Source organism: Octodon degus, unplaced genomic scaffold, assembly GCF_000260255.1.
Source record: "Octodon degus isolate 3935 unplaced genomic scaffold, OctDeg1.0 scaffold00018, whole genome shotgun sequence".
NCBI lineage: Eukaryota > Metazoa > Chordata > Mammalia > Rodentia > Octodontidae > Octodon > Octodon degus.
The window spans coordinates 17,288,006-17,304,392 of NW_004524594.1; the positions used below are offsets into that span (position 1 = coordinate 17,288,006).

The 16,387-nt window shown below is 43.2% G+C and overlaps 1 protein-coding gene across 4 annotated transcripts in view; it reads right to left on the bottom strand.

Moving 5' to 3' along the window:
• Nap1l4 (nucleosome assembly protein 1 like 4) overlaps positions 1 to 16,387 on the bottom strand; it is a 43,808-nt gene that overhangs the window by 13,617 nt on the left and 13,804 nt on the right. For all 4 annotated transcript variants that reach the window (XM_004627093.2, XM_004627092.3, XM_023710481.1 and 1 more), the window contains exons 4-10: positions 15,383 to 15,482; positions 11,481 to 11,622; positions 11,043 to 11,129; positions 9,194 to 9,325; positions 5,596 to 5,667; positions 2,082 to 2,221; positions 582 to 727 (exon numbers count right to left, since the gene is read on the bottom strand). In XM_004627093.2, coding sequence (XP_004627150.1) covers positions 582 to 727; positions 2,082 to 2,221; positions 5,596 to 5,667; positions 9,194 to 9,325; positions 11,043 to 11,129; positions 11,481 to 11,622; positions 15,383 to 15,482 — 819 coding nt within the window. The remainder of the gene's footprint in view (positions 1 to 581; positions 728 to 2,081; positions 2,222 to 5,595; positions 5,668 to 9,193; positions 9,326 to 11,042; positions 11,130 to 11,480; positions 11,623 to 15,382; positions 15,483 to 16,387) is intronic.

The following is a 16,387-nucleotide window of genomic DNA, read 5'->3' on the forward strand; positions in this document are numbered from 1 at the left end:
AAGATAGACCAAAAAGAGAGAGAGAGAGACAGAGAGGGAGAGACAGAGACAGACAGGAAAAGGAGGGAGGGAGAGAAAGAAGGAAGGAGAGAGAGAGAGAGAGAGAGAGAGAGAGAGAGAGAGAGAGAGAGAGAAACACTAACAAGAAATGGGGGTTTGATAGAAGTGACTCAAGAGGCTATGTCTCAGTGACCAGCCACAGCCTGGAAGAAACCGTGAAGAGTACCCCCTGGCTGGGTCGCACAGTCTATACAACACAGCTGCAAGGGGTGGAGGTAGGATCAGCTGAGGAAACAGCATAGAGCACTGCCTTCCGTTTTTTTAAGTGAAGCTGCATGTGTTTACCTGGGCAGCAGCCACGGGAAAGGAAGTAAAGATTTCCTTCCCTTTCATGACAAGGATGATGACCTAATTCCTCCATTGCCAGTTCTGCCTACAGAACTTGCCCATGTACTAACATAATACCCTGATGCAGCCATCACTGCCCCCCTGAAAAGCCAAGATAGGACAAAACTAGGAATGCAACAAGGCAACACAACTTTTTCACACTTGTGCATTAATAAATGGCCAAATTGACTTACCTTTCAGCGGGTTGAAAAAGTTGAAAAATGACTCATTGGGCACTTGTTTAGTAATTGTTCTAACAGTGCCCCGACCCTTATGTTTCTGTTTTTTCTTGATGGTTTTTACTGTAACATTTTTTCCTTTCTTCCAGTCAATAGTACATCTACAGGGATAAGACAGCAGTTATGACACACACTCCAATAGAAAAATCAATTACAATGAATACAGAAAGTGGCCTACATTTCAATGTTTAACCTGGAAAATATAAGAAAATCAATTTGCAAATCCACCCCGTGGGCACACTAAGATGGCAACTGAGACTGGGCGTGGTGGCACATACCTGTAATCCCAGCTCTTGGGAGGCTGTAAACAGACAGATCACTATGAGTCCGATCTAGTAGTGAGACCCTTCCCTAAAATGCAAACCAACTATTACAAGGCCTCTAAAGTGCAACTGAAGGGTGACAAGTAGGAAATGGTCGGATCCTCTATTGTTCTAGGTGCACTGACTGCCTCAAGCTTTGAACTTCTGAAATAACTACGCCATTATTTTCTCAGAAGTTCCACAGACTCTGAAGTATGTTTTCTGTGACAAGGCCCCACCTACTCTGCACAGTGCACAGGAACTTGTCACATGCTGTGTTTGAGAACAGAGCACCATGGAGCTACTCACTCATATACCTGAATCCTCAACTGAGTGGGACAACAGAGGACCATACAATGCTGATAACCAACAGCATTCAGGATGCCTGTTTCTGTCACCCTGGATACCTGTGACCCCTGGAAAAAGCTGACTGATGTCTGCTAAAGAACATTTGAAGTCTTGTGTCACATGATGGCTTGGTCCTAGAAATGATCTTGTTATACTTCTCCAACTATTCAAATGTAGCAAGATTTGAATGAAAGTCCCTTATACTTATATGTAGAGATTTGCAACAACACATAATTGATTCTAATGGACTGAAGTTTTGTTTTGTAGTGCTGGGGAAGGAACTTTAAGGCCTAGAAAATGCCATCCAAGTGCTCTATTATTGAACTATAACTCTATCCTGAATAAGAGTGCTTTAATTGAAGGATAAAACAATTTCTCAAAATCACACCCAATAAGAATTAATTCTAAGCTAAATTTTCTCCTTGGGTAGTCTACAGAGACTGAAATCAAAGTGAGCCAAGCAGTATGTATGCTGCCAATTTCCAAAGCAATCTCCTAACCAATACTGATGTACATTCATTTCTACAAATATATTACTTGCACTTGAGAATTTTAATCTACATTGTTGAGAGGCCCCAGTATCTCCCTTACCTAGGAACACAGCACCAGCCCAAATGTACACATCTGAACAAGCTTCATCCTCCAGCTCTGGTCACCACATCTGCACTAGGTATGACCAACTTGAAAGCCAACTGCACTGAAATCTTTGCTGGGCTATATTTCTACTTAACTTTTTTACTTTAAAATTCCAAAATCATCATCTGCTTTTATTGCAAAAATAGAATCCAGAAAGATATTTTCTTACCCATCACAGTCCACAATCTCAGGACCTTCAAAGGAAAAGGGGTCAGCCTTGTCTGGCTCTGACTTCATCTTGTATGTTTTTGTCAGGACTGGATTGGTAAAGTAGTCATTGGGTTCAAAGTGGAACTCTAACACAAAAGACTGAAAGCAGAAAATGAGAGAGTAAGGACCACTTAAAATCTAAAAGTAACCAGTGATAAATATCATAGGGCACATGGGCCTTTCTGGAAATCTGAATGCACAGTTCAGCCTGTTCTCTTTCCCTCTTGGTCCCAGTCCCCACTGCTGGCAGAAGTAGAGGTGTACTCTGTGCCACAAAGTGGAAACCATGATTCCACATAGGAGGTGGAAGGAAAGGACAGAGCTCCCCAAGGGCAAAGTGGATCCTTCACCACAAAGTAAAGATCTCCGCAGAGGTGAGCAAGACATGGGTACACTGGGAAAGCAGACAAAGAACATACAGAAAGCGGCAGCAGATGAGAGACCAAATGGCCAACAAAAGAAAGCACATACATCACACAAACAAAAAATGAAAGATATGGCCTACTTCAGGGGCAAAAAATGTGTAAAAATACTACGTACGGCTGGCCAGTACTGTGGGATACTGGAAATGCTCATATACTGGAAAGAGATTAAGAAAAGACAATGTGGCAATATAAAAATTAATAAAATAAGAAAGTATATTCCCTGGCCCAATAATTCAAGGGAAGAACTTGAGAAAACTGGATGGATGTGTCAATACAGGCAAAGATTCTCACCACAGTACTGTTTATGAAGAGAAATGGGAAAACAATCTCAGTTATCTATGGGGAATTCACAAGACTACAGGCAAGCCAGATCCTGTTTGTGCCTATAGATGCTATGTGAATCTAGGGGCTGTATCACCACCTCTGCGCTCTGGGATCCTCATTTTATCATTGCCAAGTAACAACATCCTGTCTCTCCACCAACTGTCTTCAGAGTTCATCTACACCAGTATGTAGAACACAACCTGATCCAGCCCAAGGCTAGCCAGACCACTGTAATGATAAAACTATTGGGGGGGAACCTCTCAAAATAAATCTATACGTATGTACACATTTTAAAACCACCTCCCCAAAAGGAAGTAAAAAAAGAACTCTCAAGGAAAGGGTGGAAAGAAGGCAGCAGCCAGGAGGACTCGGGTCAAGTGAACAAACTATGCCATATGTGCCATAGCAGGGCTATTATGACTGAAAGCTCTAAAAGGGTCACCACCATGGGGCCCAGCCAGCAGCTCCTGGGCCTCTCTCTGGAGCAGAGGGCAAGGACTTACAAACTCAAAAGCTTAGCTAAGAAACCCCTCTTGAGCCTGCACTGGCTATAAGCAAACCAGGTAGAGACCAAGAGCAGCGGGGTGAGAGCTTGGGCAGCTGCCTGCAAAAGTGCTTAGGGCAGGGCTGTATGGACAGCAGCCTGGGAAGGTGGGACCACAAATGCATTATTATGCCTGATCTTTCACCATTCCTTACTTTCAAATAGGCAGAATTATTTATTTTCTCCTTTCTAGTTCCTTCTACTACATTTCTTTAAACCACATTTCTTCACACTTTCTTTTTTCCCCTCCCCTGTGCCTTCATTCAGTCAAATAACTCAAAGGCAGCTGGGGAAAACTGAAGGACCTGCTTAACCACCTGACCAAGAAGCGACCTAAGGGTAAGGCTGCCTTACTCACACCCCTATGCAGCCTAGTATTCTGCCAGTATGCTATGTAGGCCCAATCTCAATAACAGAAGAATGGAACTGCAGCCTTATTTTTTTCCCAGCAGAGCAACTATGGTTGTTATTCTGCCAATCATTATGCTAACACAGGACGTAGGTCTCTGGCTGCATGAACCCCTAGGTGGTCACAGCCTGCTGACATACAGGTCTGGGTGGAGGGTGTCAGATGGGCAATCTCTACAGTCACTTCAGCTTTGCTCCAGCTTTTGCAATTATTTCAGATGACAAAATAAAAAAAACTTGCTAAAAAGTAAACTTTCACTAGCTGAAATGTAAATGGAACCATTATATGTCCTCCTACCCATTCACCACCTCTGATCCAGTCATAAAAACTATTTAAGCTGGGAAAATATTAGCAATCTAGACACGGAGTAGGTGGAAGAGTACTCTCTAATGCAATGATCAGAATGGGACACAGTGGAATATCTGAGGAATGTTAAGGAAACCATGTACAGCTGACAGCTGATGGTCACAAGTACTTCCCCAGCCAGGCCTATGTGACATGAATCTAAACATGCTAGGTGTACAGGCAGGCAGCCTCTGGAGGGAGCAGACAGAGGATGGATTTGTTTTTACTCCTTTCTTAGATGTAAAGCTTAAAAATGGGGCTGGGGAGATAGCTCAGTAGAATAAGCACTTGTCTGGCAAGCACAGGGTCCTGAGTTCAATCCCCAGTATTGGAAAAAAAAAAACAAAAAAAAAACAAAACAACTAGGTCATGGAGTAGTTTATTAAGCTATGAGAAGTTATTTTTAGAAGATGGCAACTTGTGTACTGTTGTCTATATTTGCCTGTTTTCTACATACTGTGTAATAAGCACATGTGGGTTTTATAATGGGACAAATAGGAGGAAAGAGACAAGGGGACAGACAACAGACCACCACACTAGGATCTAGTGAGCTGAAAGACATGATGGGTTGACAAAGGAAGAAAACAGACCTAGGAAATCATCAAGTGCACGTCCAGTGAAAAAGAGGAAGGACAAAAAGAATGACTTCAAGGGAAGAAAAAACCCGGCAACTGAGTCTGGATAAGGTGCTGAGGGGGGCCACATGACCAGAAGGGCAGCTCTTCCCATGTGCAGGCTTCGCTCTAGGCTCTGCACTCTGAGATGCACAGGGAAGAAAACAAGTCCCCAGGTCCCTAACTCCCAAGATTGCTAAAACACAGCTATTTACATAGCAGATGCCTCCAAGACCTGAAACTGAAAGCTATCAGTCAGTAGTGTGTCACCAGAGTTCTCAAGCACAAGAATGGAACCCATCAGACATGCAGGCTGTCAGCTTATGACAGCTTATGAGCCACGCGCCCTGGAGGAGCAGGGAGGCTGAGGCCTGCCACCAGAATGGACAGAGGGAGGGGCGGGATGAGGCCAAGCTCATCTTCCTCACTGCCAGGCAGGCCAACACCAGTAACTCTACTTGTACAATGACCATTCTGGAGCGATGTGACAGAACATTATTTTAGACTAAACCCCTACACCTTTCTTTCCTCAGTCTTTCCAGACATCTGTGTAAGTGCTGCTTCCACTTGCAGATATACCTCCTATCCTTTTCTGTTTCATGGCCTTGGGGGAGGACACTGTGTGTTGTTACTTATCCAGCTGTTTAGCTCAGATTCCCAACCACAGAACTGAAAGAGGCACAGAGAGGTACAAGACATGAAGCCTGAATCCCAGCGAGCAGTCTCACTCAAAACTTCCCGGCAGCAACACGTTTGGATTTCTTTCCCTTGCTCCAGTCCCTTAGCTAACCAGGAGGTCAGCTGGTACTCACCATAGGCTGTCCAGGGTCTGAAAATTTCACTTTAATATCTTGCAGATGTTTCAAGATTGGTTCATCATATTCCTAATAAAAAAATAAATTCTAATGGGTTTTAAGAAAACAATCCACATCTCATATCAGGTGTATATTCCCAGATGTTAGAAAATCTGCCCTACTGAAATTCTGTTCTCATCAAATAAAAATTTCCAAAAAGCAATCCAAATTCATTCATTCATTCATTCACAAACTATGTGTCTTTGGATGGTTAGCTGAGCCAAGAATCATTTTCAGGGGGATGTTTTTCTTGAGACAGGGCCTCATTCAGACTGGCCCTGAAATCACTATGTAGCCCAGGTTGGACTTGAACTTGTAGCAATCCTCCTTCCTGAGCCTCCCAAGTGGGGGGACTGAGGCATGTGTCACCATGCCCGGCCACCATTTCTTTTTGGCCTGGGAAAACGATGACCATCAATGCGAGCAATAAGGTAGCACCTCTGAAAGCTGCCCATCTCCAGCCAATAGGAGCAGCCTCACTACTCTCCTGAAGTCATGGCATATAAAGAACAAAGTACCATTATTCAGACGGCTTGCACTCAGCATACTGGAAGACACAGAGCCCAGAAATCAGATGCTGTTGGCCTTCGTGGCATTCCCACTTGTGGCAATAAATATCTCAGATCCCTAGCACAGTCACTCCCCCAGGAAGACTCATAACGCACATCACTGGCAAGAGCTAACAACTCCTGTATATAACTGTCTGCTTAAAAGACTTTATCTATCATTTCATGAGTCCACAAGAGATAAAGCAAAAAATGAATTCTAAGACTTGTAGCCACACAATAGTGACAGGTACTTCATTTATAACATGAAAACACTTTACTACTGAAGTCTAGCACTGAGCCCAAGATTTTGTAAGGTTCCATTAAGTCTTTAAAGCCTAATAATTATAGACTTTCAAATTTTAAGTTCTTCTGACATTACAGAAAGAAATATAACCAGCAAAAGCAAAGAGACACCTAGCAATCTCTAAACAGAAACAAGACAACAAACCCCAAAGCTAGTTTTGAAAGGCAGCCATTCTAGCAAGAGCAGTCACATCCTCCATATCAAGACCAGGTGGCACTGGTCTTGATATAACCATGCACACTGCTAAGATATGCAAATGACAGATAAGCCACGCACGCTGCCCCACCTGCTAGAAATGCCAAGCTCTCAACTGCCAATGTGAGTTTTTGTTATTTTGTTTTTTAGTACTGGTAAACACAGGGATTTTGCACTGGGCTACATCACCACTATTTTGAGACGAAGTCTTGGTAAGTCACTTGGGCTTAGTTCCGACTCGCAATCCTTTACCTCTGCCTTCCAGAACACTGAGATTACAGTGTGCGACACCAAATCAGACTTCAGCATGAATGTCTGCACTGGTACGTCTTCCTCCAGTATACGGTCCAAGGACACTTAAATCTTTTCTAGTCAAAGCAGTATCCTGTTACTGTCCTCAAATGTATGAAACTACTGCTCCTTTCTTAGTTTCCCTGGCCAACCAAGTACTTTGTGGGCTGGCAGTTTTACATGGTTTAAGGCATTATTTGATGATGCCCACAAATCAGACATCATATGCATCTCAGAAACACAGACTATGAAATTTTCACATTTCCAATTTTCACATTTCTACTTGTAAGAATCACTTTTGACTATCCCCAAGTAAGGAACTCAAGATCCACAAGTCAATTTGGGATTTACTACTTGCTATTACCTATCAGGCTAAAAACAGTGCAGATGACAATTTCATCTCTCATATTAATGAGAACTCTGTACATCCCAACAAAAACAATTCATTGCTTAAATAAAGCACTGACAGTAATAAATGTGGAGAAAATGCAAAGACACTCTTTAGGGGAGTATGATGACCTACACCACAGCTCTCAAAAGGCAGTAATATTCATAAGGAGCCTCTTCACACCTAAGCTGCCAGACAGCTGGCTGGGCAGCCACGTAGGGCCACTGGGAGCCAGCCATCCAACCCAGTCATCTGACTCCCAATGAAGATCTCATTTCTATAACCTCTCTTCACTCCAAAGCATGTCCCTGCCCAGCAGTGGGGGCTATAAGACCCAGAACATGTAAGAAAGTGCATCCACAGTGCCACTCAAGACCCACACTGATTTTTCACAAGCAGCCCACCCCATAAAATCTCAAAAGACCTACGTGAGGAAGTTCTGCTCACCTGTCATGGGGTACACCGGGCTCAGACAAAAAGGGTCTAAGAACCTCAAGCACTGCGGGGACAATTCAATGGTAGAATGCTTGCCTATCATTCTCAAGGCCTTGGGTTCCATCCTCAGCCACACAAAATAATCAAAACCAAAACCAAAAACTGATTTTGGTGCCAGTGGAGGCAACAACGATGTATAATTTTAAACTACTCAGGTGACTCTTCACAGTCAAATGAGGATATAACTCTTTAAGATTGAATTTTGTAGGGGCCGGGGAGATGGCTCAGTAGGATAAGCATTTGACCGGCAAAACATAAGGATCTGAGTTCAATCCCCAGTTCTGCCAAAAAAAAAAAGATTGAATTTTGCCAACAAATATCTAGCACATAGCAATCTTCTCTAATCCTGTTTTTATACACACACACACACACACACACACACACAGGACCCTAAAATATAAGGCTGTTCTACTTAGGTGCCTCCCTGGATTGGGAGATGTGCCACTCTTTCCATCCCTGAAGTTTCAGTTTAGGATGAAGGATAAGCAAGACAGGAAGCACAGACAGCAATGTGGTTAACTTCTGAACCATTAAAAATGTATTTGTTAAACTCTGTGCAAATCACTATATAGCTATCTGCAAGGGATAGCAGCTGGGCTGTGGTAAAAGCACTGTGCAAACAAAGGCTCAGCACAGGAGCTGTCAAGGCAAGCCTGAGAGCAGACAGGCCATCTCGTAACTGCAGCAGTGAAAGCCCAGCGAGCAAGTTAATGGATGAGACTTGGCAGGACCTGCCCTTGTCTCCTAGAAACACTCGCTCTAGCTCTTTTCAGAAAAGTCAAACATCACCTTTCAATTGGTTATTTCATTATAGAAAAGTAGACAAGAAAGGTTGATTTTTCTTTAGAACCTTTTAAGGAATGGTTAGAAAATACTAGCCACTTGTTACATTTTCATGCCTTGCAAGGCTGACAAGAGTCCATTTCAAAGCCGCACTGAGTGGTGCACATGTGCATGCACAGCACAGGGCTCCTCTCCTCCCAAGGGACTCCTGCCCCGGCCCTGTCCTCAGGCTCCCTGATGCTCACAGCACAGGAAGACACACAGGGACGAACCTGAGAAGATTGCTACAGGTGAAGCGGGAGGCTTCCACAGGGGGTAGCAGCAATCTCTCAGGCTCTGGCTCACGCCAGCCCAGTCCCAACAACTGCAGGAGAGTAGGAGCCCCTCCACCCAAAACCCCTCCCCTGGAGACGAAGACAGTTGCCCAAGTGTATACTCACAGAAAGCACCTTTCTCAGTGTCCAAAGGTCTCTCAGAATCAGGGTAAGCAGGTGGAGGAAACCACTTTACAGGACTTCCCAGAAGTTTCCCAGGCAGCAGTGGTCCACTCACCTGCACTAGCTCACTGAGCATATCCACATTTCTAAAAATGGTGAACCAGAACTCGGGGATTCCTTTGGGATTTAGCTCTTCAGCTGCTGCGTCTTCTTTTTCTGCTATAACTACTTTATTTTTCATGTCTCCCTACAAAATAAACATGTAAAATAAGTTATGACAAAGAAAGAAAGTTTACAAATCACTCAAAGGCTTAACGGAGAATCTAATTTCAGGGTCCTGCATGAAGACCATTCTTCTTAGAGATGAGGCAGCGCCTCCAAGCCACAAGGTAAAATCTTACATCAAGTAGAAAAAGTAGAAAAAGCTAAATACATGGCAAAATGTTATCTTGGAAAAAGCTATCCAGTGCTAAAATGGTGAGCTGCCAGTCCCTAGATGGAAAAATTCAAATGGAAAAATTCACTTCAAGGACAAATGTATTTAACCTCTATGCTCAGAGCTCTGGGTTTTACTTGCAACATCACAAAATTAAATAAAAATAGATAAGTAAGTAAAATTGAACTAGGCAGTATGGAACAGGCTTGTAATGCTAGCACTGAGGAGGCTGAGGCAGGAGGATCACTGTGAGTTTGAGGTTAGCCTGGGCTACCAGGTGAGTTTAAGGCTAGCCTAATTACAAAGTAGGAACTTGTTTGAAAATCAAAACGAAGTAGCAAAAAAAGCCAGGCATGGTGGTACATGCTTGTAATTCCAGCACTCAGCAGGTTGAGGCAGGATTGTTGCAAGTCTGAAACCAGCCAGGGCGACAGCGTGAGCTCCAGCCTGAGCTGTTCAACTTGTATGCAGGAGAACGCCGCACTCATAGCATTCATAGATACACGAGTGCTGGGGCAGAGGCTACCCCACACTACGCAGCCTTATAATATCACAGCCCCAAGATAAAGGTAAACAGAGGGAGCTTAGACAAAGCCTTAACACAATCAAGTGATTTCCAAATGCTTTGCTTAGCCACACAGGGCTGGCTAGGATAAAAGGGTCACACAAAGTTTTTTCAAGCAGCAAAGGCAGATTTTCTTGTTTTTCTTTTTTACTGAGTTTTAAGGAGTACTACACAGCTAAACTCATTAATAGTGATGAGGTCTGCCTATTTTTAAAAGGTCCAAATCACATATACCTACCAAAATTAACACATTTCAAAACAAAACCGCCTGGAAGTTAATGCTAAAGGATAAAAACTAAAATTGAGGTGACACTGGCAGACAGTATAGCTCAGTGGTAGACTTGCCTAGTATTCATGAGGCCTCAGTTCAAACACCACCACCCACACACAGTTATAGGCCAATAAAGTTAATCTTGGTATTTCCCTGCAGTTCCCCTGCTAAGACCATTGCTGGCACTATAATTTCTCTTGGTTCCTCTCACCTGTATTTCAACAGTGCAGCACAAGGATGATTGAGAAGGGGCTGTGTCCAATTCATCATAGAAACTGGCAGCACCTTATCCAATGCCAGACAGTGTCATGGAGGATCTGTGTACCGTGACCCAACCAAAGAATAGCACTGGAGTAGTACTCGCAGTTCTACTATTGTTTGGGAAGCTTTATCTGTGACTAAATACCATAAAAAATGTTCTCTGTTTCTGACAACACCCTTTTTCCTTTGTAGTACTGGCAGTTAAACCTGTCACCTTCACACTGAGAGAGGGTCTAGGCTTCCTCAGCAAAAAGGCTTGAACCTGGATGACAGGTGTACCCCACCCCCACCCCTGCTTATACTCTTGGCTTGTGTGGTGATTATGATGGCAGTTATTCATGTGCATTCACATGTGTGTTGTTATAATTTTTATTATGCATCTCAATTTTTAAATTTTTTAAATTTATTAAAGAAAGAAAAGAAACCCTCACAGCCGACTTGTCATGCTCCTCACTGTCACTATGCCTCTCTGATTCTGCATCTGTTGATCCCACGTCACCACTGACAAATTCTCTTCTCTGTTCAAACACATGAACCATCACAGTTTTATGTTATTTGGAAACTCAAGAGTTCAAATGGGTTTATAAATAACATCCCTGAAAAGATGAGTCCTGGGGTCACAGAGAGGTGGAATTACAACACCTTAAGAGAAACAACAGGGGCTGGCGAGATGGCTCAGTGGTCTAAAGCACCTACTTAGAACAAGCTTAGCAAAGCAAAGGGACCACGGTTCAATCCCCCAGCACCACATGCCAGCCAGGGCCGCCCCCTGGTGGGCTGAGCTGGCCACACACACACACACACACACACACACACACATAAATAAATAAATAAAATTAAAAAAAAAGAGAAACAACAATGCTCCGCACCTTGTCGAACAGAGGCTGATACAACGCTGCATACTTCCTCTCCAGGTCATGGACCTCTTCGTAGAACTTGGCTTCTATGTGTGCACACCTCACCTGCAGCTGCTTCAGGGCATTAATTCTCCTCTTGACTGCTTTGGGTAATCTAGGAGAGGAAACAGGAAATAAAACATCTTTATGTCTACAAAATAAAGAGCATGCTTTTAACTTATAAATTTAACACAGGTAAACCTAGGATCAATACCCTTACTATAAAGAAGAGCTCCTGAAAACCACTCAGAAAGACTAGGCTTACGGAGGGAAGTTGAAAAGATGATTCACGAAATTGGGCGAGTGTGATGGTGCATTCCTATAATTCCAGCACTCGGAAGGCTGAGGCAGGAAGAACGTAGCCAGCGGAGACCCAGTCTGGTCTACAAAATGAGCTCAAGGCCAGCCTGAACTGAATAGCAAGCCCCTGTCTCAAAAAGGAAAAAAAAAAAAAAGGATGATTCCCCAAAAAAGAACAAAAACTGTCAAACAAGAGCAAGGTATAATCTTAGCATACACAATTATGTAAATTTAAAGTCATCTTTCCTTTACCAAATTGGCACCCAGAAACTAACAAGTATATAAAACACATGTGAAGAAACTGAGAGCACTAGAGGCCTCAGTGAAAAAACCAACACCAAACCTCCAGCGTCCCCTCCCATTATAAAAGCCCTAGGGGACACCAGCAACCCCTGACCTGACTGCGGGCACCAGGTCAACACTGGCTCACATCTTTCACAAAAGGCAGACAGGTAGGGTCCAAGAAGAGCTATCCTAGGACCCCAGGATGGACACGCTAGCACTGTTCATTGTGCAGGTCAAGGAAGACATAGGTCTCTTGCAAAAACCAAAGGTGATGGTGTTGCAGGCTCGTGCAGGCAAATCAGGGACTTTTTGTTTTTACTTTAAAGAGATAAAAGCTTGCCATCAAATTAAGGCCTTTTCTGTCTATTCTTCTGGCTCTCCACAAAACTTCCCAAGTCTTGAGAAATATACTGCTGGTGCCCTAGGGCTATCCTGAGCTCCACCAAAGTCATCTGAAAAAGAATTACCCGCCCCTTACTCTATAGGGAAATCCACCAGGCAAGGACCAGTTGAGAGAACCTGTGCTGAGTGTGTAATTAGTATCCTTCCATGCAGATTTGATTATAGTCTGAAAGATAACTTCCATGACAGACAAAATGTCACTCAGCCTCCTCTTCCCCACCAAGCTCGATCTCTGGAGAGTGAGAGTCTAGTACAGGGCCTTCTTGCTATATGTCTTTTATAACTTCAACTATGAACTGGGAGTTGACACCAGTTCAGGCCCTTGTTCATTAACCTTCATTCATTGTTAGGACTTCTCTTGGTGGTACACTAGTATTATTATTATTAATTTCTTTTAATATTTTTATTGAGAAACATATAACAATGAGAGTTTCATAACCAATTACTAGTACATTTTCAGTAATTAATACATTGCATAATGTTCTTAGTGGTTATTCATTGTAGAAGATGCAGACCTGATATCATGTCTCAAATACTATTAGAACAAACCTCTCTGTTCATTGAATTAAGAGAATGGAGCTGTATATCTATCCTAACTATTCTGAGTGTACAGATACAAAATGGTCGTTCATTTGTATCCCCTTTTTTGGTTAGTTTTGTCAGAGAAGGACATTCCATTGTCATTTAAATACTGTAGGTACATGAATTCAGCAAAATATCCCAATATAGTTCAATAGTCCATAATAGTAGTGGGTTTTCTCTAAGACTGTCAATGTCCAAAGTTGCTGATTTGAGCATTTTACAGCTCATCATATTAATATGGTTTTACTTTTTATACTTCATTTTCATACTTTTCTGCTCAATGGTTAAGACCAAAAAAGAGCAAGACCTATATAACAAGAAATGTAACTTTTTTATCTGATAAGATCAGTCAAATCCCCTCAGGATTTAACCTGAAACCCTGTACCTCAGTTTGCAAATCCTTTGTCAGTGTCAGCCATGTGGATGAGTCACGGCTATTGCTTGACCAGTTTGCTCTCTGAAAGCTTGAGAGAATGTTTTCTCTCCATGTGACTCTCCTTAGGCACACTATACATCATCATCATGACTTTCCTCTGTAGCCCCAAAATCTCCTTGATCAAATAATTTGGGACACAACTGAGATACATGATGTTACAGTACAGGTTCTCCTATTTCCTGAGTCCTTACTGACCTTGAAAGGCTAGGACCAAAATGTTGGCTGTCCTTGCAGCCCTTCTTTTTAATTTTTGGTCTGCAAACTTAAATTGTTAACCCTCCAGAAGAGAAGCTTAATGACACTATTACCCTGTAACAGACAATTGAGCTTAAACTATCTGTGTACACTATTATTGAGACAGCTTTCTACCCTAGTTCAGCTTCTGTCCCAAGCTTCCAACCTCTAGGAATCAGGGGAAGGAACAGGCTTTTAAAATTTCTTTTCTCTTCACATTTCATCATTCAATAGCAGCTTTGTTACAGGGCATGGTGGTGCTTGCTTGTAATCTCAGCACTCAGGAGGATGAAGTAGAAGGACTGATCCAAGTTTGCTGCCAGCCTGAACTACACAATGAGATCTCAAAAACAAGGACAGCTTTGTTTCCTCAGTATGCAGGCCACTTAGGCTACAGCTTCAGCTGCAGTCAAGGAGGCTATAGGAGACCTGTGTGTACAGAGAGCAGCCCAACACACTGAGCAGCAAGGGTGGAGTGCAGTGGCATGGAGCCCTGCAAGGTCCCAACGCCCAGGGGTGCAGCATGCAGCACAAATGGGGCAGCATCATGTTGGTAACAGTAAAGGCACAAAGTAGAGGTGTGTACAAAGGACCAAAAAGTTCTTTCAGTCAAATTAGGAGGACAAGTGACATTTTCATCTTGATCTCGGGCTGGCAGGGTATTTTGAGGGGAAATACAGAACTGTGTTCTTTCATAGTAATAAAACATTTTGACCTCAGCCCACTTTACCACCACATTCAGCTCCAGTGATCTAGTAAGTTCTGTGAGCTGCCTCCAGATGGCACTGTGCATCAGCCAGGAGAGGTCTACCTGTTCACTACTCTGCCAAAGAACAAAGGAAGCCTCTCATGCATGTCTGGATGCCTGTGTTGACTCTCTGTGCAATGAAAAATATATCTTCCAGGTGGAGTCATGTGTAGCTGTAATCTCAACTACTCAGGATGCCGAGGCAGTAGGATTCCAAGTTGAAATCCAACTTAAGAAGCTGAGTAAGACCAAGTCTCAAAAAAGGAGGGAGGGAAGAAAAAGACGTGACTCTTATTAGACCACTTCCTTGAGGTGCTGGTCCCAAGCCCCAGCACACTAGGGGATGGGCCGGCTAGGGTACACTCCTATAATCCCAGCACTCTTGGAGGCTGAGGCAGGAGGATCACAAATTCAAGCCCAGCCTAAGGAATTGGGCAATTTAGGGAGACTCTTATCAAAATAAAAAGGGCTGGGAATATAACTGTGACAGGCCCTGGATTTAATACTCTACTGTAAGCAAGCAAGTAAACCCCAAACAAACAAAAAAAAGCAAACTTATTTCTTTTTTTATGAATCTAGAACAGGGTCTAGTGAGTGTATAAGGTATTACTACATAGATCAGACTTGCAGTGATTTTCCTGTTTTCTGCCCTCTCAAGAGCTGGGATTCCAGGCGTGCCACCACGCCCGGTCTTAACTGCCCTCTCAGGGTGCCCGGGGGATGGGGCCAGCACTGCACACTGGGGATGGAACCCAGGCTGCTGTGCTCTGCAGAAAACCACTAAGCTATCTGGCCAGCCCATACTTACTTCTTATTCCTAATAGTAAAAGTTTTTTCTCTTCATTTTATTGCTCAAAGTGGCACACATCTTATCAACAACATACTTACGTTTCAATGTAGCTGGAAGGAGTGTGAGAGACATTGTCAAGTCGTTCCTGTAAAGCTGCCAGGACCTGTGGGTTCTGCATCACCTGATCTGTGAGCTTTTCTATTAGGAGTTAAAAACAAGACCAGAAATATTTTACAATGTATCTACCACAGATAGCCAAGAGTCAAAAACTGCTAACATGCATCTGCTTAGCTACTAACTTGTAAATATAGCCAGCAACTTCTTTAAAACACGTTTTGAGAAAAAAAATAAAACATGTTTTGAAAATAGTAAACTTTATTTTTTAAAAGCATTTAACAGATTTTGTGCATCACCTGATCAAGCGGCTGGGAATACCCAGAAACTTTTGGTTCTTACCTGTAGCTAAGACCTCTTGACTGAAAACATCATTACCTGCCAAGCTCAGGTGGTCTGTCTCTGATTATCTGGGTGTATAAGGTATTACTACATACCTGCCCAGCCCCCACTGTGCCGTCTAGAAGCCAAGGACAGCTCCTCAAAGTAAAACCACATCTGTCCTCTTGTGCCCTTGCTCTCTTCTCAGCCCAGGAAGGCCACCTCACATCATCTACACTGTACTTAGAAGTTTCTTTTGTTGGTGCTGCTCACTCTACCTATGATGGCCTTCTCCTCTCAAAACTAGCTCCTTCAGGAAGCACTCCACTGACTAACCTGCTGCCTGCCAGCTTACACACCTCTGTAGTGGACTTACATTCGGGTATTTTGTATTTAGGTATGTTTCTCAAAACAGAGGAGAGGGCCGGCCAGAGAGCTCAGTGGATTAAAGCGCCTGCTTAGGCAGGTGCAGGGGACTGGGGTTCAATCCCCAGCCTGCCCTCTGCCTGTGCACTTGGGAGGCTGAAAAACAGGAAGGATCACTACAAGTCCAATCTGTGTCATGAGACCCTGTACTAAATACATTAAAAAATAAAAATTAAAAAAAAAACCCAGAGATGTGAAACAATGGAGTGAGCAATACCTACTTGGCTCATAGCAGATTCTTT